The sequence below is a fragment of the Anopheles merus genome, chromosome 2R (genome assembly GCF_017562075.2).
Source record: "Anopheles merus strain MAF chromosome 2R, AmerM5.1, whole genome shotgun sequence".
Taxonomy (NCBI): Eukaryota; Metazoa; Arthropoda; class Insecta; order Diptera; family Culicidae; genus Anopheles; species Anopheles merus.
The window spans coordinates 13,884,135-13,907,018 of NC_054082.1; the positions used below are offsets into that span (position 1 = coordinate 13,884,135).

The window sequence follows — 22,884 nt, forward strand, 5'->3', positions numbered from 1 at the left end:
CTCTCTCTCTCTCTCTCTCTCTCTCTCTCTCTCTCTCTCTCTCTCTCTCTTCCTCTTTCTCTTCCTCTTCCTTATCTGTCTCTCTAACTCTTCTACTTTGCATCACTTGCATCATCATCACTCTTGTCGACTGCTTTCACTCCCTCTTGGCTTCAGGTCCATATATTCACGGTTATTACTAGTGCTTAGCTTATAGGATATCTCAGCTTGGCATGGTGCTTGTTTGAATCGTACGATATCTTTTTGCGCAATGATTAATAATGTATTCGTCTCGCTCCTTCTCTCGGTCTTACCCTCCCATCTTTTTTTTTTTTACATTCCCAACGCTCCCAATCAGGTTTGGGCCGTTGAAAACCATTCCCTCGTTTGTTTGCTTGTTTTTTTTTCTTCTAATGTCAGACTTTGTATACTAACAAGGACCAAGATTAATGCTCAGCATTTGCAAGAACAACATGCATTGTATGTGTGTGTGTGTGTTTGGTTAGTTGAAATTCGGTCCATCGACGGTAGTAGTAGTACACCATCGAGTACCATCGACGGTAGCCGTCCGCGAACCGGCACAAATTCAAGTAACATTTGTTGTTCCCCGTTCACAGAACACACCCGGCTGCTGGCTGCTGCATGAAGTTGCCGAAAATAAACCCCATTTCGCTCTGACCCCATGTTTCGATGCGTGAACTATGTGTATATGTGCAGATAGTGAACCAGTTTAAACTATACGCGTATAAGAATAAGTATGTTAAATTATTACCAACCAATATTACAATCGAAAGCGTTAGCATAGAGTCTTTTAAAAAGACTATGCACAGTATAAGAAGGAAACAAACGTGGCTTCACAGGTGGGCACCGTTGAACAACTGAGAGAATTGGATGGATCAAATTTAGTTTTGTTCTTCTTTTGCTTTTCTTTTTGGCTAATTGAAATGCAGCATTTTTGGTGTGATAAATCACTTTTGACCATATTTTTGGTGCTTCAAAAATACTCTCAAATTCGTTTTCACCCTCAAAACCAATGTCCCGCTGCCGCCACCTTATTATTCCATTCCTTATTACAAAGATAGCTCTAGGGGTTTAGTAGTTTATGTGACCTGTGTTTGTTTGTGGCATAAATTTCCTACATCCAATTTTCCTACCCTCCGCTAGAGCTGATGAAGGTGGTGTATACTTTTCATTCCACTTAAATGTTGCCCAGTGCTGGCAAATTTGCATTATCTGCCGATTCTTGGATTCATTCTCTAACTGCGGTTCTGTTTTGTTTTGCTTGGTTTGGTGATCACACATAATAATTTTACTTGTTTGCTGTTTGTTTTTTCTTCTTCTTCTTGTTTTACACACACACACACACACTCACACACAGACACACAAAAAACACTCCCACTGTATGTAGGTGAGGCAAAAACAAAGCACATGCTTCCCTATTTCTCCCCGATTGCGATTGCCTTACTGCCGATATTACTGCCTCTCACACACATTCATTCAGCTCACACACGTACACACACACACACACATTCTATAATTTATTTCCACTGCCAGTCGTGCAGAAAACCTCAATGGGAGCGGAAGGGAGTTGAATTTTTCTTCGCCTAACCGTCCCTTTACCTTACCATTCCATGGATTAAGAGACAAATAGATAATGTGGTTTTGTTTTTGTGTGACTACACTGCTACTACTGCTACGGGCGACGGCAACGGCATCGGTTACCGGATTACTCTCCCACTGTCCGCTTCTGCTGTTTTCATGCTGCTCCTGCTGTTTTGCTAAATAACTTATACCAGTTCACCGACCAAACACTACCTGGAGTCGGGCACGTGATGCTGCTGTCTCGAGGACACCGACGTGGAAGTGTTTGACGAAGAGTTCGCCTGCTTCAGTTCGCGGGCTTTGGCCGCGTTAGCGCCGCCACCACCACCGGACGGGGGCGTTTGGCGGGACGCTCTGCGCTCAACTGGTCCGCCGCCACCACCACCTCCACCGGCACCACCGCCACCACCCAGGCCCGATTTGGTCGAGCTGCCGCTTTTCGATTTGCCGGCATGTCCACCACGCTGCTGCTGCTGCTGCTGCTGCTGCGGACCCAGCGCGTGCTGTGCGGCCGACGGATGCATCATGTTCGGCGACTCGTCGTTCGACCCACCGTTGGCGGAATCGGCACCTAGCTTGAAACTATCACAATTGCCATCCTCCTTGCCGTAGTTGCTGCTGTCCGTAGCACCACCATCCTGTAGCAGCAGCTCCCCCATCTCGGTCTCGCCACCATCGTCCGATGCCGGCCTCTTTACACTACTGTTAACGGTACTGCTGCACGTGTTGTTACCACCGCCGACCCCTAAATTCATTGAACTCAACTCATCGGACAGCTCTTCCTCGGCGTTTTTGTTGAACGGTTGAACGTTTGCGATGGTTGATAACATTAAAGCTTGAACAAATTGGGATCTGCAAGCAGATGGGAAGAAAAAACAACAAAACCGTTACCAATATGAGTAGGGAAAATGAGTTAAGGAGTAAGGAAGTGTTCGGCAATTCCTTGCCTCCCCTCCATGCACTTACCTGTCCGCTCTATCACGTCCCAGCTGGGTCTGTTCGGCATCGTCCATGGTGGGCACCATGAAGCGGGCCATCAGAAACTGCGACTGCTGCGCGCTGGAACCAGCGCCGGCTGCACCGCCGACCGTACCGGGCACATTGCACACCCCGCCGACACCGGTCGACACCATTGGCAACGAGGAGGAGGCTGCGATCGGACCATCGCGCCCGCCGGCGTTCAGTGTGATGATTGTATGGTTCGGATTGGCTTGTGTCGCGCCGATCGCATTGTTGTTGACACCGGTTGCGTTCGGAGCGGAGGACACGACGGCCGGCTGCTGCTGTCGTCTCGGTAGTCGTTCCAACTGTTGACGAGCGGCCTTGAAGCATGGGAAAAGGGGAAAAATGAGAACAATAATTACTGGTTTGCATACGCACAGCTCCGATTCCGATTGATGCTGCTACTTTTCCATTACAACATTCATTCCATCCTCTACGCGTATTCTAATGTCACATACGAAATTATGATTCGAAATGTTTGAACGATTTTAAGATGTACTTTTTTACGGGCCCAATTTAAACGACCTCAACGGGCACTATACTAAGGCGAACCCCCTGTTCCAAAATCAGGCCCCGTCGGCGGATGGATGGATAGTTGCCCCAATCGTTGTTGACGGCACCTAGCAACGCAAAATCCAGTGCTCGATGTACCATGACATCCTTATACACACAATAAAGTTCTAAATTTAGGTAAGCAGCTGCAAACCCCCCCTCACCGACCGGCAAAATTCCACTAACGAATTGTTCTTGCCATCCTGCCCCAGAATGGAGTTAACGGTATGTTTTAGCAAACAATAAATCGATGCTGTTAAGCAGCAGCTCGCTCACTCTCTTCGTACGATATCGACTGCTGCACCGTGCAAAAAAAAAAAAAACAAAAAAGCAAAATAAGCCAAAGCGTTTGTGTCAAGGAAATTTGATCGATAATATGGTAAAAAAAGAGTTTTGCAAAGCCACAATCATAATCAGCAATTACCGTGGTAAACAAGCTGGCATACAAAACAAGGAACGTGTAACAGAAAAAGGCTACTTCGAGAAGCAATGCCCATGGATGGCGCCAAAAGTGCACTACGATTGTTTCGTACATTGTTCTTCTCGTGCCATCGGCTGCATCAGCACTGCATTTTGGTACGGCGCCGATACAAACACGCGCACAAACATCCACAGCACACAGGATGATCGCATACGACGACACACACACACGCGCGCCCGGGGGGTTGATAATTCGATAGGTTGTTCTTCGCGCACAGGAAAGAGCCGTCCGTTAGTACAGTAGTGCACTGCTTGTACCAAGGAACAGCAGGACGAAGTTGATTAAAACAGGTGTTGGGGGAAGGTGGTGGTGGTTTGTGGATGTAGCGATAATAAGAAGTAGAACGCCACACCACTACACTATGCTTATCGATGGCAGCAACAGTAGTAGCAGTAGTAGTAGTACCAGTAGTAGTGAAGGTGATGATGATGACAAAGATTCACTAAATGTACACTATTGGATGATGATACAACGATACGAAGCGGAGAATTTCTCCTAGGAAACTACCAAAAACGCAATCGGCGGAATCGCTGGAAGGTGTGCACCGGGTACTGCACTGCGACGCGCTCTGCCGCTGGTGCTACCGCCCCCGGAATGCATCGAAGAACGGCTGCCCAGCGCCCCCGTTGCAGGGAGAGGGGATGGCAAAAGTGCAACAACGACACGCGTCTTCAGCACCGAATCGAAACCGCGCTTTTGCGCGCCTGCCTTTGTGTTCGCGGCCAAGTGTATCGTCGTCTGCACCGAATATTTGCTGCTTGGCACCCGCTTCTACTCTCCTCCGACGACGACGACGACGAACGCGGAGATGCTCTTTTTTTGAATTTTGCTCCCCTGCCACTGCCGTAACTCTCTCCTCCCGATGACTTTTGCCCTCACTTCATGCGCCTTCCTTCCGCTGCTCCTTGTCACACGCACACACACACACACACACGATCAACACTACGGGGGCTGTAAGGGTAACGCGCGGTTACGATGGGTCCAGGCAAGCTGGAAAGGGGGCGCGAGAACACTACCAGAAGGCTCACAGCCAACTTTAACCAGCGAGTGGTTTGAAATTGTGCGCTGCTCCAAACAAACGCAGCTACACCCCGAACAGCGGGGTTCGTTTCATGTACATAGGCAAAAGACGGACCTAACGATACAACCGAAACCCATTCTCGTGCTCGGATCGTGTTGGCGAGTTTTCGAACGGTGGAATGCAATCGGCACACTGCCGCCATTCGCACACTACCATCCGCTCAAACAGTTGTCAGGATTTGGGCGGTCTCAAAAAGGGCACGATAGAGGGAAGCGGTAGGTGGCATTATGCACCAATACACCAGCACACACAAACACGCTCTGTTGTGTAATTTTCGGGTGCGCGAAATGAACCCACATTCGGTCAGTTTGCGCAACAAGTTTAAATTTAATACACTAATACGCTTTTCACTTTTCGTCACCGACTACTCGTCCCGGTCGACGACGGTGAAGAATTTCAATTTCCCATATGAATGCAACTCCCTTCCCCGCTGGTGGAGTACGAGTCGCACATCAGCTGAGCTTTGTTTACACTATTTAGGTGCCGTGTTGGCCCCGACCTGAGCCCATCATTTCTACCGACATGACACTTACGGTGACTTGCTGTCGCTCGAGCTGAATCTGCATTTGCAGTTGCTGCAGCTGTGATGGTTGCGGCGCACCGCCGCGACGTACGTTCGATAGCTGCTGCAGCAGTTCCGCGATCGGGTCAACCGACTCTCTGCCCGACGGGGACAGCGTGGACAGCCCTCCGCCGGATGAGCTGAAGTGCATGTTGGATCGACGGGATCGGGGCCCACCGAGCGCACGGCCCGAGTGGGGCATCCTTCTGACACCTCCGTGGCGGATCGCTGATGGCTCATCGTACACAACCGAACGAAAAAAGCAAATCTTCAGTTAAGGAAAACTTTACCAGAGTAGAGCTGGACTGTGGAGAAAAGAGAGATGTTAGGGAGACGCTCGATCTAGCTGTTTGTGTGCGTTGAAACGTGGCCTTAACGATCGTATTAATCATGTGGCAAGAATCTCGAGATAAATATCCCCTGTCATGGTTTTGTGACTCTATCGAGAACGTATGCAAAGTCGATATGATTGCGAAGATCGTTCTAACAATCCTGGCATGAAGGTAAATCCTTTCAAGTAACTGAATGTACAAATTTACTTTTAAATTAATGTTAAAAATTTAAATTAAACCATCGTAACGTGGACCAAGACAATTGGTAAAACATTTTAAAACAACTCGCAGTGCTGTGTTAGCTTATTAAAACTACATCCTGTGTCCTTTTTTTTAATTTAATCCTATCGTTCCGTTGTCCCTTTTAGTTTACATCCACTAGCCTGCACATAAGATCGAGTGCCTCCCTACGAAAGCTTATCGTTACGCGGACAGATTCTTCAGCATATTTGAAAAGGATATCAGAAACGAGATGAGATCCCGGGATCCGCTCCGATGCTCCAGGCTGAGATGGCGCGCGAAATCGTCCGTCACGAAGTTGGGCTCGCCGCCGGGCAGCGCGGCACAGACCGGGCACACCACCTCCAGCCCGGTGTCGGTGTGCTCCGCACTGACGTGCTCCAGCAGGGCGGAATCGCTCAGCCCCATCCGCTTGCAGTACGGGCAGGTGAACGATTGGGGCTGGTCGGCCTGCAGCACCTCGCCCCCATAGTACAGCTCGAAGTCGGACTGCGTCAGTATGCACTGCATCGGGTGGTCGGTCGAGTGGCGGGTTGTGGTCGCGCCCTCCTCATAGCAGGTCGCGCACAGATCGTAATCATAGCAGATCAGACACTTGTACCGTCTGCCGCGGAAGTTACTTTTCAAGCACGAATCACAGCTGACCCCTGTGGGAAAAGGGAGAGTGGGGGGGGGACCCCGGGAGTGGAGAAGAAAGAAAGTTAATTAATTTCAAAAACGTCCTTAAATACCGTACGGCCACCTCCCCCTTGTTAGGAGGGTGCGTGTGTGTGAGTGGGAGAGACTGAGAGTGAGTTGGATAAGATTGTTGTTTGTTGCCCTTTTGCTTCGTTTCGTCCCGCCAACCGTGGAAGGGAATGGAGGTCCCCGATCCGATACAAAGCAGCAATCGATGGGATATCCGCATGGTGTTTATTCTTACAGACAAGCTGCTTCAAGGAGAGGACGATTGCGAGCGTTTCCAAGGGAGATGGACAAGCTTTGAGTCAGCCTAGTAGGAAGAAACATGCACACACACACACACACACACATACAGGACAAGGCGGTCATGACGATCGACAGCCTCCCAACTACAGTGTTGATGTGTGTGTGTGTATGTTTGTGTGTTCACAGAAAAAATCCTCTATATTTAGCAGCACAAAGAATGCTGTTCTGTGCTCATTGCTTCTTGCGTTTGAGGACCAAGGGAGGCGCTGCAAGTACTTGCGACGATAAGTCATGTGTAGTTAGTGCCGATGTGCGGTCGATGGTTCTATCCTCTCGTGGTGCAATATGGTCATCGCGTACACCGCCAGCTGGCGCGGGACGTAGGTCATTCTATCCAGGTCATTCCGGTAGTGCGTAGTAATTGAGATCATCCCGGGGATCCCGCCCAGGGTTGACGCTCGCCGAGTCGCCATTTCCGAGCATCAGCACATGTCGTCGTATCGTGGTCCCGCGTGCAATGGCACCCTTCAACCCCTGCTCTCAGGGGCACAAGAGAACGGACAGACTTTGGCAGTGCTACAAAAACAAATCCACCGCCCTAGGGATGACTGCCGTTTTTGGTTGGCCATCACCACCACTACCACCCGATAAGGGAAACACAATATGGTGATGTTGGTGGATGATATGTGTTGTTTTGTCCGGTTATCGTTAGACACCGGGCTTTCCCTTCCGGCCTCCGGCAGGAACGAAATGAAGTGGCAACAAATCACAATCTAGTCGGATTTTTCCGCACTCTCTCTCTCTCTCTCTTTTACTCTCTCTCTGCCATCTCTCGGTGGGATGTGTTTGTGATTGATCGTTTACTGCAAATTTTGTATTACCTTCATGGCGACTCATTATTTTTTCACTCCTAGACCTCCGGCACCTTAAGCACACACACTACGCGCGCGCACACACACACACACACTAGTCGGCAACCAGGCCAGGCCAGCCAGAGACACACAGTGGCCAACACACACGCACGCACACACACACACACCGGGAGCCGCGCGTAGCCAAGAGAACGGCCAATGCAATTCTACACTCGCGCGCGCACACACTAGCGAACAACACCGATTTTCACCGTTCACCCCTCTCTGCACCGTTGTCTGGTCGGCCTACTTGTGCGGAGATGCGCGCCCTTTGCAGCGGGGCGGAGTGGGAAGGGGATGAGTAGGGGGAAATCTGACTAAACACCCCGAGCACAACCGTCCCCGTTAGGCTTACCTCCCTCTTCACAAAAATCGCACCCCGAACGGTACAACTGTGTGTGTATGTGTATGTGTGCTTTGTGCCTCTGCTTTTCCGTGACACCCGTGTGACAATGTGATCGATAGTTGGCTGCGGCAGCAGGGTTGTCCCACTCTTTTGCCAACCTTTTCCCGTTCCCTTGCACGCCGGGGGCTCCGCTCCGCCTCCTCTGCCTTTGATTATTGCGCTGACACTTTTGTGCGATCCCCCCACCCACTGACGCACCACTCTCACACACACACACTCACGCACACCGTCTGACACAATTTTCAGTGCTAGAAAAGTGCACAATTCGGTGTCGCCTTTGCTGCTCCGAAACACACATACACCCTGTATCGGGGCACACGCAATATACGTACGCACAAACACGCACCGCACACGCACACGCACACGCACACATACACCGTCAGCAGCGCAAGCAGGCCAGGCGAGGAAAACTATTCACATAACACCGTGGATTTGTGGGGCGAACGATGTGTATTTTTCTTTTCCACTCCTCTGGCTGTGAGTGTGTGTGTGGCTGTGTGTGTTTATGAATGTCAGTGTGCGACCGCACACATTCACCTGTACGCAGGGGGCCCGTATTGGTTCTTCGCTCTATTGTGCAGCTGTAGCGCAATGCATATTCACAGATCGGCAGCACAGCGAGCCTTTAATAATTATTGGAAGCAGTTAACACGGACGCACACACTTGGCAGATGAAGCGAACCGCACGACGAACGGTGGCCACACAATGGCATTGGACGTTTTATTTGCCTTGCCACCACTTCCGATGTAACTCGAGAGCGACGGGAGCACCTCTTTCGTGCGCTTTCTTTTTCTTTCCCTCTTCACCCGACCGCTATGGCGTGTCCTTCCGGTTCCGGTATCAGGCGGCAGGGCAGCACAGGACAGTTGGAGTTTCGCACACGGCACACGGCACAGAGAGTTGGGATGGGAATTATTGCACAGCTCGTTTTTTTCCGCGACGAAAAAATCATTCCCTTCTTGCGCCCGTGATGATGACTCTTTGCTTTGCTGCTCACACACTCACTTCGATTCGTCGTGCCGATGCGGTGTCTACACGGCGCTACGGCGACAGTTGACAGTTCGTGCACCCGCTGCGGGTTGGAGAATCGAAATTATAATTCCCGAGCTGCGCTGCGCTTTAAGTTTGAGATTTTTTTCTCCTGCAAATAAAAATGTCTCTAAATCATGCATATTGATCATTTGCGTAATTCAGTGTGCTTATTTGCAGCAATAAAATATGGATACGCAATGAAGCTGCAACGTCCTTCGTTACCACGTGTAGATTGGGCATTAGCTGTCAACTGGTCACACGTCAAAGTGCTCCTCAATTCACCACGGTCCACATCTGCTTTGTATACCTTGATTCAACGGTTGTTTACGTTCAATTGAAATGTGGTGAAACGTTTGAACAACGATTGTTTTGCCGCATTAGCGCATCAACTCCACGAAATGGGTGTGAAAGATCTCTGGAATTTACTAACTCCGCACATGGAGCGCAAGCCACTGTTCGAGCTGAGCAATAAGGTGGTTGCGATCGATCTTTCCGGCTGGGTGTGCGAAAGCTTGAACGTTGTGGATTACTTCGTCCATCCGCGGTTCTATCTACGGTCGGTACCAGTGGTTCATTGCCCCCCCAAAACTGCCTATCTAACGAAAACATCCAATTAACCAATTGCAGCAATCTGTTCTTCCGTACCTGCTACTTGCTGCAAACCGGCATCACGCCTGTCTTTGTGCTGGAGGGCACGGCACCGCCGCTAAAGTACGGCGTAATCGTTAAGCGCAATCAGATACAGTTCCGCGGAGCGCGCCCCAAGAAGATTGCCAACTGCGACAAAGCAACGGTCAGCAGTACGCAGACCACGGAAAAGCCCGCCAAGCCGACGGAACAGAAACGGAACCGGTTTCACCATGTGCTGAAGCAGTGCGAGGAACTGCTCAGCGCCATGGGGTTGGTGTGCGTGCAGGCGCCCGGGGAAGCGGAGGCCCTGTGCGCCTATCTAAACCGGGACAATCTCATCTACGGTGTGATCAGTCAGGATTCGGACTGCTTTGCGTACGGTGCCGTTCGTGTGTTTCGAAACTTTTGCGCGTCGCAGAACGGGGGCTCGGTCGAGATTTACGATCTGACCCGGGTGAATGCAAGCGTGCTGCAGCTCGGCCAGGAAAAGATCGTCGCCATGGCGCTACTGTCCGGCTGTGACTACTGTCCGGCCGGTGTGATGGGGGTGGGCCGGGAGCTGGTAACGCGCTTCATCAGCTGCTACGAAAATGGTGAAATATTGCCGAAGATTCGATCCTGGCGTAAGACGGCCGATCGGCTGACGGAGCTGGAAATTCGGGCCGAAGATAAAAACATCTGCTCCGATTGTGGTCACGTCGGGAAGCAGCTGCAGCACCGCAGGGCCGGTTGTTTGGACTGTCGAATGAAGCCCGGCTGCAATGAGACGCGATGGAAGCAGCAACGTTGCAACATTCGGACAGAGCTGGAAATTAAACGCAAAGCGCTGAAAGATCCGGAATTCCCACACGAACCAATCATAGAAGAGTTTCTTAGCCGACCATGCGAGCTGCCAGCGCTTGACCTATCCTGGAGGCAACCCAACTTGGTGAAATTTATAGTACGTACATAGTACAATTGTTTGCTTCAGTGCATCCTTTCATTGCGTTTATTTCCCATTTTCAGCGAAGCATGTCTACCTACCTGCAGTGGAACGAGCTGTACTGCTTTCAAAAGCTACTGCCTCTCTTCACGCGCTGGCAGGTATACGCCAACGAGCATCCTTCGTGTAAGCGAAGCAGCATCTTTCTCGAACCGGATCATATAAAAAAGCAACGAACACCGAAAGGCATCGCTAGCTACGAAATAGTGTGGAAAGATGCGCACAACATGTTTACGGGGCTAATTCCGCAAGAGCAAATCGATTCCTATCTGGCCGAAGCGGGCAACACGCTCGAAAGCTTATGGAGCACGATCGAACCGCACGATCTGGTGCAGACGGCATATCCGGAACTGGTGGAAGCCTTTCACGCAAGCAAAAGCAAGGGTAAAAAGAAAAAAGCACCCAGCAAAGCAACGGCTGCCGAGGACAAACCGAAGAAGAAAGTCCGCACCAAGAAGGATAAGGGACAAATTCCGTTAAAAGAGTTTCTAGCGAAAGCAAACAGCCAAACGCAGAAGGAGGATTTGGTCGAGCAAAGGGGCAACAGTAGCGGCAGTGATACGGAAAACCATCCAAACGCCCTAAACGTATCATCCGAGGAGGCGTGCCTGGGTTCGGTCGATCATTTCCTGAACTTTACCGCCGAGCTGGAAGCCATCGCGGAGGATCGCTCAGCAAACGATACGTTCAATTCGTCCAACTTTATCGAACGCTTGTGCCGGCCAAACTATCTGCAGCAAGCGCTGGAAGAGTACATGCAAATTATTGAAACGGAACGGAAGGCCAGCGCATTGCAGCAGCTCCTCTCACAGAGTGGTGTTGCCCTGTCGAGGGAAGCAGAGGAAGAACTGGAAGAAGACGGCCGTGTGCAGCATTGCATCGTGTTGAAGCGTGATCTACTGAACGCTTCAGTGGGCGGTAATGGCCAGCAGCTGATGAATCAGTCCGCCTGCCAGGTGCTACCGAGCAAGAAGAAGCGCATGAGCTTCTTTTTCGAACCAATTGACATTCCGCCTCCGGAGGAGCAGCGGGAGCATGAAAACGAACCGGATGGTATGGACATGTTCGAGTGTTCGCTTATGCTGAAGGATCAAATTGTGGTTGGACCGTGCGACGGTGAAAGTGATATCAATCAGACAATCATATACGATGTCGATTTTTAGAATGATAATAATATAAGTAGATTTGCTTACGTTTTATACGTTTTTACATGCCAGGCCAGTACTGTTTTTGTTTGAGCCCCGAAACACAACCTACCCATCTACTTGGGATCGTGCGGCAGCTTGAAGCCCACCATGTCCGCCGTGTCGCGGATGCTGCGTTCGCCCTTGCCGCGGTAGCTTTCGTTCAGGTCCTTCAGCTTGCGCAAGCTCTCCAGGTAGCAGCGGTACGTCTCCGCCGTGAACTGGAGCTCCTCCTTCGCCCGACAATGCTGTTGTTCCGTCGTCTCGAACCGCCGGTACTGGTCGGTGATGTACTTCGAGGCCAGCGCGAACGCACCGGAGTCTTCGGCCGACCGGATCGCTTTCAGCTCGGATAGCAGTTGCTTCAGCGAACGGCTGCCAGCTGCTGCACGGATAGCGGTTGCCATGGTGCCGAAAGCTTTCAAGCAAATGTAAGTTTTGCTACCTTCTCCTTGGAAATGAGCTCGAGATCGTCCTCCGCGTACGATGGTTCTACGGTGCAGTCCCAAACGGCAGCGTTGTCCCCTGCCGGGCGGTCGTTGTTTGCAAAATAATGAAGCGAAGTGTCGTTAAATATGTCGCCGAACCGGAAGCTGTTGCGTAGTGGCACTTCCTGAAACAGATCAACCGCGCGCAAGATGTAACCCGCGTTGATTCGCAGCAATCGGTCCGGAGCGTTGTTCACCACCGTGCTGAAACTGTTGCAAAGCAGCACCACGTTCGGTAGCCGGTTCGGGTACCAATTCTTCCACAGCAAGTTGTTCACGATCTGCTTCGGACAGTGTGGAAGGAAGAACAGTGTTTTGCGCTCGACACTGTACTTGCCTTCGAGGTTCTCCTGCAGGACGGTTTCACCAAGGGCGTGCTGCAGCGTGTCCACCTCCGACGGTGTAAACACTGGATCGAAAAATTGTCCCTTCGCGACGAGATTAGCTTTGTTGCGTACACAGCGTATGAACGCCAGCTGGTAGCGTGCAATCGTGCAGTCGAAAAAGTTGCCCAACCCGAGACAAATGATGTCTTGTACGCCGACGAGGACCGGCTCAAGCTTTTCCAAACACTCGCGCAAAAACTCCGACTGCAGTAGATCCGCCTCGGCCTGCTGCAGCTGCGTGCTGAAAATGGGTTTGAATTTATGTAACCAATCACTGCCAAATGTCTGTTGGGTGTCAAATGCACACACCCAGGCATGCTCTGGTTGCCGCCGGGTGAAGCAGGCAGAGAGGGTGGTTTGTGATACGTACAGTACTGTCTTCTGGCAAAATTCGGTTTGATCGACGCGTTCTTTATCTTCCAGCTGATGTGAGAACGTGTGTGCTTTGTTTCTCTGCCTTGGGCGATGTTTTCCTTTTCTCGTTACCACCAATTTGAAGTCCAATTCGTTCGCGATCGCATCCACCTCGCTCATTGCATTGTTTACGTTTTGAAGGTGCGTGTTTTGCCTTTGCCCCACAGCGTGTCCTCGGTCAATGTGTGCTTGGATGGTGGACATGATGTTGACGGACAAAAATATAAAATGCATGGAAAAAAACATAAAATCAGCCAAAAATTACAAAATAATTTACAAAAAGATTAAATTAACGAATCAGAAACACTTATTGCCGACTTAACAAGATTTAAAAGATTGCGACTTTTTGTTTGGTAGTTTTAGTCTACAACAAATTGAAGATACGCTGAAGCCATCGAACACGTGCAGCAGCAGATGTTAATTTATTTCAAATGTATGCATCACTGTAGCTGCACCAAGAGAATCATTAGAACCTGCATGATTTTTAGAGACTTCATTCAACGACCTGACGGCACCGCCCAACCAACTGTTGATTCGCGGATTCACTATCATCCACCGTTATCTCGACCGCGGCCTCCTGGGTCCGCCGTACCTTCGCTGCACATACAACTAAATCTGCGCATTCGCTCGTTCGGAATAATCAACACAATAGGCCATGGGGTTTCAGTTGATACGATTGATGTTTTCTTCTTTATTTGATGTTAAGTTTTCATGCTTGAAGTTGTTATTATTTTTTGCAAGGAAGCTGTTAAATCTTGCAGCACACAGAAGATAATCGTGTTGGTTTTTCTCCACCTTCCAAAGAAGTCATGATGCCAATTCTGGTACGTTCCTTTGCGCGCACACGTTCGGGCTGATGTACTGTCCACGTGCGCTTTCTACCGCGATACCGCCCAACGAAAAGTTGATAACATAACGGAACTGCGTACACGTTGGGAGGGGGGCGGGCGAGTATTGTTTAGTCTTTTTCTTCACACACTTGTAAATGATTGTAGACGATTCGTTACACCGTGAGGCTCTCATCCGCATCGTGTTTGGAAATGTCGCGCCTAGTCGTAAAGTTAAATGCTGACGGTAATTTATAAAAAAAAAATGTCTCAAAATATCCTCTTCGCCTTTCGTTTAGTGTCCTCGATTGTTCTCTACCGGGTTGTTGCTGCCCGAGCGCGGAAAACGGTGCGAAAAATCGCATCCCGCCTAAGCGCGCTACCGTCGCTGCTCACACTATTATAAATAACGCTATTGTTTAGTCAGTAGTCTGCCCTTTTCTATGCTCGATGCAGGATCAATCGGGGTCAATATGAAAGCTTAAACCAAATTGAAAAATATATGCATGATGCTAACGCGCGTCTCGACAACAATCACACACACATACACAAACACCACCACTTTAGAACTTCTCCTCCTCCAGACCGTGCTTGAAGCAGAGCAGCACGGGCACGGATTCGCCATCGATATCACGGTACTCCAGCATGGCGATCAGACCCTCGCAGTCCATCGATTCACCGGTGAAGAACTGCAGGTCCTTGAAGCGACCGAGCAGATCCTTCATCACTTTGTTGATGTTCGTTTTGAAGACTTCCACCTCGCCGGGCGACTTCTCCTCCAGCCGGGTGACAAGTCTGTGTGGGGAGGGGGAAAAGAGAATACAAAATTACAGTTAGATGCTGTTTCGTGCACCATGCATCACAGCACACCATGAACCAAACATGGCTGCGTTGCAGGAGCTGCCGCAGCCATCTCGGAGGGCGCCATAACTTACTTCTTCATGTAGTCCTTCAGGTAGGTGGTGAACTGCTTCTTGTCAGAAAATCCGGTTTCAACCAGACGGTGGTTCAGGACGATATCCACTCCACTCTCGGTGGCGGACTCGGTTCCCTCCTCGGCTTCCTCGGCGGACGGGTTGGCGCCATCCAGCTGCACGTCACCCAGGGTGCGGGAGACGTGCTTGCCGTACACCTCGTACATGACATCGTCCACCAGCTTGACCTTGTAGGTGTCCGAGAACATCTCGTCACCTGAGAATGGATTTTCATCGGGGGAAAGTGAAAGAATAAGAAAAGAACACCGGTTAATATTTTTTGTCCGTCACAAGCCCATGAGTCATCCTCTGCTGGAAATAGACGAACGATGACCCCTAACCTCAAATATCATCGCGTATCTTTTTGTTTACGTTTGCAGTACCCTGCCGCCAGGATAAGGCGAACACACGGCAACCATATTTTCATTCAAAGAAAGGATTAGCAAGCCACACAATACAGATCTTTCGTCATTGCATTCGTCCAATTCACAACGCTTGCAATGCATCTGCCTTTTCCAATTACGGACTTTACACGTACACATACGCCATCCTCGCCAGGGTGTGAGAGAGACAGAGAGGGCAACCAGCGGTCTTTTCTCACCGAGTGCAACATGCAAGCGGCATATTGAGACCACTTTTGCGGCGAGTTTTAGCATACTAATTCACGCGGCTTTCACGATATTCCATCACAAAACGATGGCCCTTCACACATGTTGTCACTTACCGGTGAAAACGTCCTTCCAGATTTTCATTTTGTTGGAAGATGGAGAAAACTTTTGTCCAACTAATAAAAACTACGATGCGTCCACCTGAAGAGCCTCACCGGAAAGAGAGATCTGAAGCGAACGACGTTTCGATCTAGACAGTTCGGACCACATCCGGCACTGTGGGACACCTCCATCAAAGTAATGAAGCATATCTACGCCATTTTGTGTTGTTTTCTCCTTTCGGGTAGGAGTATAAAATGATTTCTATGTTTAAATGATTATACAAACTACTGATATGCAAAATGATAAACGTAATTAGACAAAATTAATTAAATTATCTCGAAGCATTGAAAATAACTAACACACGCGACACCCTGTGCTGGTTGTAAACGTCAATTATTTCTTGACAGCAGAACAATGGGTGCCCTTGATGCACTTCGGAATAACTTTTGTTTTAAAATACATACTCTATAAACAATTAAATTGAACATTATTTTGTTCCACTTATAGCCGATAAACTTTGACCAATTATTGTGATTTGATGCTGAGCTAAAATACATTTTATATCGAACAAATTTTGATTATTGACGTAGATCGTGACCACAAACATAACCCACCGTGCAGTGCCTTGTCATTTGTAGCCACACATACAAAACATTGCCAACAGTTTCTGCACGACTTCGGTTTCTGTACCCAAAATATATGCCCTTTTTGCATATATGGTCCAGGAACTGGCGTACACCAAGGGTAGAATTGTTGCTAACAAAGTACGCAGTGTGCAATGATAACGAGACGGTCACAGTCCAGTATTTGGGCCTGAAACGGCAACGCAAGAACCAACCACGAGAACCAACACGCACTGATCGGTCAAAGAGTGGCGAAGCTCCTTACTTACCTTTCGCAAACTGCCTTAATCAATCTATCACACACTCCCATCACAGGACGCCCTTCGCAAAGAAAGGGCAGAAGCGTGACACGTTAACAATACCAAAAATCCGTACCAGCGTGCCCGTTCCATTCGTCCAACCGCAAAACGGCAACAAATGTCACAGCCTCGTTAGAAGCAAAGCTAGTTCTATCACGTAAAATGTCCTCACCGGATCTGCTGCTGCCGAACGAACCGAGCCTGTCGGTGGACGAAAATGTGGCAATAGATTGGCAACCCATCACACTGACACTGGTGGAGTATCCCAAAGGTGAGTGGAATCCTCCGCAAATGCGACTGCGGCTCTAACGCTTCCCACACAAAGCAATGACGATCGTTTCTCGTTCCCGCAGGAGATTTGGTCGGCAAATTGCTAGCCTGGATCAGTCTGGCCCCGCTCGGCATTGGTGCGGGGTTCGTCGCCCTCATACTGTTCCGAAGAGACTTGCACACCATCGTGTTCTTTCTAGGGACGCTGGTGAACGAATGTCTTAACATCCTGCTGAAACACTGGATCCAGGAGCCACGGCCAGTGTCGCGGGCACAAATTTGGACCGAGTACGGCATGCCTTCATCGCACTCACAGTTTATGTGCTTTTTTTCCACCTACGTACTCCTGTTTATCTTCATAAGGTAAGTGCGAGCGTGCGTGCGTTCGATGTCGGAGCTGGATTATTACTGATTCACACCTTCCCGCACTTCCCGCAGACTGCATCATATAAATAATAGTAATAGTGCCCGGTTCGAGCGGCTAGTACGATTGCTGGTGCTTGCCATCTGTTGGACGGCCGCATTTCTCGTCTGCTTCGGCAGGATCTACCTGCTCTATCACACACTTTCCCAAGTGCTGATCGGTGCCCTCGTCGGTACGGTCATGGGTGCGCTGTGGTTCCTGCTGACGCACTTCGTCCTCACGCCCTACTTTCCGATGGTCGTGCTGTGGCGCGTGTCGGAACTGTTCCTGCTGCGGGACACCACGCTCATACCGAACATACTGTGGTTCGAGTATACCGTTACGCGGCACGAAGCGCGCGCCCGGTCGCGCAAGCTGGTGAGCATGAAATCTCAGTGACGTTTTTGGTCACCCTGACGGCGATACTCGTACATCAAATAGCATTAAAAAGTAGTCGACGCGTGTGCTATGGACTCTATAAATTGCCCCTGTCATACGGACGGAATACCGGGAAGGGCCGGCAAATCACCGATGGTGCAATAGACAGCAACATTTTTGGGCTTTTCTGTCCCTGTGTGGATGTGGAGAAGCTAAACAGTCGGAGGGAGAGAGCGAGATAGAGAGTGTTCCGATGGTCAGCATAGGAACAACAATCGAGTCATACAAACATCAACAAGCTGTGGATGTGCTTTAGAGAATAAGAACATAGTTTCAGAAACACTGAACACACACACACACACACACCGATTTCCCGATACAAGCATTTACTATACGAGAACGTTTGAGTTCGCAAAGCTACTACAAGGCGTCAACACGAAGGGAAGGCAAATCGTTTGTCTAATTCCTCACATCCCTTTTGGCAATAGGAATTACTGTCGGATTTGGCGCCTTTCGTTTCCGGCTAGCAATCTGCGACTTTTTAATTTCTTCTTCTTCTTCCTCTTTATTTTTGCCGTAACGACCTACCCGGTCATGCCGGTCTATGCAAGCTTCCGAGACTTATTAGTACACCACGCAGCCGGATCATAGTAATAGTTTTCTTGCTACGGAAACGAATCGAATAGACATTCGGGCCACCCCGACTTAATAATTTATGTTTGGTAGTTGAAACTTCCCCTCCGCGAAGGGCACACTAATTGTTAGACCGATGATTGCTGGCGAATACCAACGCGAAAACACTCCTCACAGCAAGTCACAGGCACGACGCACGCCTGAAAAGCGCAAAAAAAAAATCAGGAGCTTACACTCTTCAATGCGACTCCGTAGGACACGTGCACACCACCACCAGAATGTATTGTGATGATGATGATGACGATGATGATGAAACACATGTTTGTTTTTTTTAGAAAACTAAAGAAGACATAAAAACGACAAAAACACTGGAAGTGATTGATTTTTCGATTCGTACGCACAGGAAAAGGAAGAATAAATTAGAACGAGCTTGTAAAGCGAGGCTCACATAATTAAACAACTCTGGCGTTTGATGCATACCGTTGCAGAAACTTCTCCTCTTTACAGGGGTTATCAGATTCTTTTATTGGTTACATTCACCGACGGGATAAATACGGGACGCATTTGTTGGGTTAGACTCAACAGAATTGAAATAATAGGTCAGCGAAAAAGATGGTATTAAATTATCATTTTGTTTTGCGCGCTATAACATGCACGATATATATGTTTGATGTGTTGGTAGCATTACTCCGCAAATGGATCCAGCTTGCTGTCGTACTCCTCCTCGAACGGGTTCCTAGCAGCGGAACGATCGGTCGCCGCCGGTGCACTCTCTTCACCGAAAGGATTTTTGGTATTGTCGTAGTCCGTCGCCTCCTCCTCATCGAACGGATTGCGTGCGGTAGTTGCGATCGGTATTTTTGCGATATCTTTTGCGCTGCTGATCGGCTTCGACGACGGAACGACGTTTGCCTTTTCGAATGGATTCAGCAGCTGTTTGTTCAGATCGACGCTGGCCGCCGCGGGTCGCGGACTGCCGTACGGGGATTGCATCTTGGGACTGCGACGATCGTCCCGCAGCTTCATCTGTTGCTGTGCGATAGTGGCTGCCTGCTGCCGCTGCCGGATGCGCTCTTGTTCCATCAGCCGGAGGCGCATTTCACTTTCCTGCGACTCCATGCGCAGCTGTCCCGAGCGTCCGCCCTCCTCCTGGCGAAGTCTTGCTTCGCTCGTGTACGCCGGCGCTGCTGGTTGGGGGGGAATGACCGGCCGTGGTTCGTACGCAACGGATGGGTTTGGTTTTGCTTTTTCCGTTTGTTTGGTCGGCTCTGGAATCTATACAACGGGGGTGAAAGCGTCATTCATAATCTGCAGAATATATCCTGGAATGCTCATTGCTTACCTCCATCGGTGGATCGCCTTCCTCAACAATCAGCAGCTTATTGAACAAACCACGCCCAAAGTAGTCGGCCACCACTGAGAACGGTTCCGGCGAGCGATCGAGCAGGTCGTGAAACATTTCGTGCTGATCGCGGGCCTCACTCTGCGCTCTAAGCGCCTCGATTAGTTGCATGTTGTTCTTATTGCACACGGGGCAGTCCCGTTCCGTATCGGTGTAGCTTCGAATGCAGCTGAAAATACGTTCGCACGTGCAAAACACGACATCAACCATTGCTAATTGTAACTGTAACCAATTGTTATCGCTTACTCTTGATGGTAGGAATGTTTGCAGAGGAAAAACAAGGCCGGCATCGACAGCGGCTGCTTACACGCATCACAGGTTGTGTTTTGAAACTCCACATTACCCTCCTGCAGGTGCTTTATGTAGCGTTTAATGGACACCGACTCTTCGCGGTACGTTCGCGCCTGTTCCTCCTCACTGCGGATGGTGTCTTGTTCCTTCTGGAACACCTGCATAAAATATTCCTTCACCGAGAGGAAGTTGGGACCGTTATCCACCGCCAGACAGTCGAGCACCTGCAGCGGAGCCTGCAGTCTTTTCTGAGCTGTGAAGGAAATGAAATGCTCGGCATATAAACCACACATTAACAAACTAAGCCATGACGACGTATGTACTTACAAATTACTTGCAGTATCTGGTTGAACAGATGCGGCGGGGCTTGCGCATCGTTCTTCAGCCCGTTCAGTGTCAGCAGCCACAGGGAGGCATTGTTGTGGGCCAGCTTCCGGCAGCACGCCAGCAGCTGCTCGTACTGCCGATGCCGCAGATAGTGCCGTATGATAAGATGGTACAGCTTATCCTCCTCGTACAGATACATGACGCCGGGCCAAAACTCGTGCATGCGGCACTGGGCAAGCGCATGGTTTTTGTCGTACCGGTCCGTGTTGAATTTGAGCAGATCGAGCAGCTTTTCCTCCACCGCCGTGCTTTCCTTCCACCGGTACAGATAGTGCTCGATCAGCGTGCTGTACACGCACTGGCTGCTAGCCGGCACGAACCGTATCAGATGCTCGAGAAAATCGATCAACAGCTCCGTATCGTCGAACAGATGTATAAACTCTTCCGGGTTGCCGTGGCCGCGCTCGTCGTTCAGATTTAGATCGGCCAACAAATCGGCCACCGTCAGGGCGTCCCTGCCCTGCGTCGAGTTCCGGTTTGTCGCATACTCTGTACAGAGTTTTTTCAGCAGCGCGATCGTTCGGGACGGACAGTTTGTCATCAGCACGGAGCCGTACCGCTTGATACTATGCTCCGCTTCCGCACACGCCAGCGATTCGATGTAGTTCAGCGCCTCCTCAAACTGACCCATATCCTCCGTCAGTATGCTGAGGCAGGCGTCATGCTTACGGTGTGCTTTCGCCAGCTGCAACGCCTCCTCCACGTACGACGCATCACGGCACACCTTGATCGCTACGTCGATGTCGAACAGGTTGGACTTTTGATCGTTCTTCAGAAACTCCTTCAGCTGGGTCGTTCGATCGAGCCGCGTGAAGCAGTTCAGCAGCAGCGTCGTGTGGTCGGCCGTCGCCCGGCCCTGCGCGTGTATCGTTTGCAGATAGTCCGTGAGATAGTGTATGTGGCGGGCGTCCAGGAAGCGCTGTATCACGTACGAAGGCTCCAGGTAGCCGATCGTTTTCGCGTACTGCTCTACCGCACCGGCGAAATCGCCCTTGCTGTACAGATGGTCACCGTACTGCTTGAAAATGCCGGCCAGCCCTTCCGCATCGTACTGATTGCATTTGGCTATGCGCACCGCAATGTCGTACAGATTTTTCTTAAACAGCACGTTCAGCTTGCTCTGCAGGTCCTTCTCGTCCAGATGGAGGATCTGTTTGCCCTCGGTCAGGATGTAGCAGGTGCCGAACTCGGTCAGAATCGCCGATACCTCCTCTATCGGCGAGGTGAACACGATGAACTTGTTCTGTATGTCGATGACAGTGAGCGTGAACCCGCCCGGACTTCTCGGGTTGCGCATCACCACCAGCAGATGGGACCGGTACCAGTGGAGCAGCGTCTTGTTGCCTTCCAGCGCATAGCACGGCCCCCGACCGTCCGACGTGTAGCAGTACACCGCATCCTCTAGCCCCACCATAAAGTGGCCCTCGTTGTGGCCGGTCTGCAGCGCACAGCAACCGACCGGTTTCTTCATGGTGGCCAGTATCACGCGAATCTCCTTGTCGCGACTGTGCAGGTTGTACACGTACACGCCCGAATTGGAGCAGACAAACATTTGCGTGTGCTTGTGGCAGTGCTTGAAAGCGATGCCTGCGATGTCGCTCGTACCGGCCGTTAGCTGTTTGAGCGTTTTCGACCGATCCCGGCTGATGTCCCCGCGGTACAGGGAGATGTTGCCCTGAGCAAACCCGATCGCCATAAACTGCCCACCGTCCGAGACGGCCAGCGCGGTTGGCACGGATACCATCGTTCGCACGGTGCGCAAGCATTGCGCCCCATTCGTGGCGGACAGCTTCGACAGGTTCCAAACCTTAAACGAGGGGCCGTTAATATCTTCGCCCACCGTTACGAGCAGATTGTTGGGCTTGGCAATGTCGCACAGCAGTATCGAGCCTTCGTGGCCCTTGAAGCTGATGGCCGACCAGGTACGGCTGAATGTGTGGATATATCCGTTCGAGTCGCAAATCACGATCAAGCTGCTGCCATTGGCCGTCGCGGTAATCTTTGCGCCCTGCAACGCCCCGGACACGTTATCTTTATCGACGCCCTGGCGGAGGTCGAAAAAGTTAAACTTACGCCACTGTGGAATACGGTACAGAGATGAAGACGGTTAGTTACGTTGCAGGCAATGCACGCTGTAGCCTTTTCACCTCGAAGATAGCCATTGCGGTGTGCCTTTCGGCAGAGTCGTACGAATTTATCCAATTAGTGCAATTTGCTGCAATACTGTTGTTCGGTGCTGTTCTGCGACGACGGGGAGGGAAATGTTTTGATGAGCAATTTTCTCGTCCAGTTCAGCTGTCACTTTGACAATGGTTCTTTTCGTGCCAGCGAGCCCTTTGTGCGGTTTAATTTTTGAACTTTTCTTCGAATCTTTCGATAAAAATTTAGCAAAGCAATTGACACACTCAAGTTGTTCAGAATATTTATATTTTAAGTAAACGGTAAAACAGAAAAAATGCACCATTTTTTGTACTTTCAAGCCGAATCGAACAAGA

General features: G+C 50.1%; 7 protein-coding genes across 7 annotated transcripts; 2 read left to right on the forward strand and 5 right to left on the reverse strand.

Moving 5' to 3' along the window:
• Positions 1–316: 316 nt before the first annotated feature.
• On the reverse strand, positions 317–9,098 carry LOC121588881 (E3 ubiquitin-protein ligase KCMF1). The gene is made up of 5 exons (XM_041907317.1): positions 7,640–9,098; positions 6,054–6,478; positions 5,231–5,500; positions 2,548–2,903; positions 317–2,433 (listed from the first exon to the last, which is right to left on the reverse strand). Exons 1-5 carry the CDS (start codon positions 7,653–7,655, stop codon positions 1,791–1,793), a joined length of 1,710 nt encoding a protein of 569 aa, XP_041763251.1. The 5' UTR covers positions 7,656–9,098; the 3' UTR covers positions 317–1,790.
• Positions 9,099–9,126: 28 nt separating this feature from the next.
• Positions 9,127–11,911, forward strand: LOC121588880 (flap endonuclease GEN). Its single transcript, XM_041907316.1, has 3 exons — positions 9,127–9,664; positions 9,736–10,678; positions 10,744–11,911. Exons 1-3 carry the CDS (start codon positions 9,507–9,509, stop codon positions 11,881–11,883), a joined length of 2,241 nt encoding a protein of 746 aa, XP_041763250.1. The 5' UTR covers positions 9,127–9,506; the 3' UTR covers positions 11,884–11,911.
• Positions 11,877–12,311, reverse strand: LOC121588888 (protein FMC1 homolog). Its single transcript, XM_041907324.1, has one exon. It carries the CDS (start codon positions 12,309–12,311, stop codon positions 11,982–11,984), a length of 330 nt encoding a protein of 109 aa, XP_041763258.1. The 3' UTR covers positions 11,877–11,981.
• Positions 12,312–12,325: 14 nt separating this feature from the next.
• On the reverse strand, positions 12,326–13,383 carry LOC121588884 (SRR1-like protein). Its single transcript, XM_041907319.1, has 2 exons — positions 13,149–13,383; positions 12,326–13,019 (listed from the first exon to the last, which is right to left on the reverse strand). The coding sequence occupies exons 1-2, from the start codon at positions 13,310–13,312 to the stop codon at positions 12,326–12,328; spliced, it is 858 nt and encodes a 285-aa protein (XP_041763253.1). The 5' UTR covers positions 13,313–13,383.
• A 470-nt stretch (positions 13,384–13,853) lies between these two features.
• LOC121588887 (translationally-controlled tumor protein homolog) lies at positions 13,854–15,837 on the reverse strand. Its single transcript, XM_041907323.1, has 3 exons — positions 15,718–15,837; positions 14,955–15,210; positions 13,854–14,814 (listed from the first exon to the last, which is right to left on the reverse strand). Exons 1-3 carry the CDS (start codon positions 15,743–15,745, stop codon positions 14,583–14,585), a joined length of 516 nt encoding a protein of 171 aa, XP_041763257.1. The 5' UTR covers positions 15,746–15,837; the 3' UTR covers positions 13,854–14,582.
• An 849-nt stretch (positions 15,838–16,686) lies between these two features.
• LOC121588886 (dolichyldiphosphatase 1-like) lies at positions 16,687–18,795 on the forward strand. The gene is made up of 3 exons (XM_041907321.1): positions 16,687–16,896; positions 16,979–17,258; positions 17,334–18,795. The coding sequence occupies exons 1-3, from the start codon at positions 16,788–16,790 to the stop codon at positions 17,695–17,697; spliced, it is 753 nt and encodes a 250-aa protein (XP_041763255.1). The 5' UTR covers positions 16,687–16,787; the 3' UTR covers positions 17,698–18,795.
• Positions 18,796–18,809: 14 nt separating this feature from the next.
• On the reverse strand, positions 18,810–22,751 carry LOC121588879 (vacuolar protein sorting-associated protein 11 homolog). Its single transcript, XM_041907315.1, has 5 exons — positions 22,537–22,751; positions 20,330–22,466; positions 19,958–20,255; positions 19,652–19,880; positions 18,810–19,584 (listed from the first exon to the last, which is right to left on the reverse strand). Exons 1-5 carry the CDS (start codon positions 22,549–22,551, stop codon positions 18,994–18,996), a joined length of 3,270 nt encoding a protein of 1,089 aa, XP_041763249.1. The 5' UTR covers positions 22,552–22,751; the 3' UTR covers positions 18,810–18,993.
• Between the last annotated feature and the right edge of the window lie 133 nt (positions 22,752–22,884).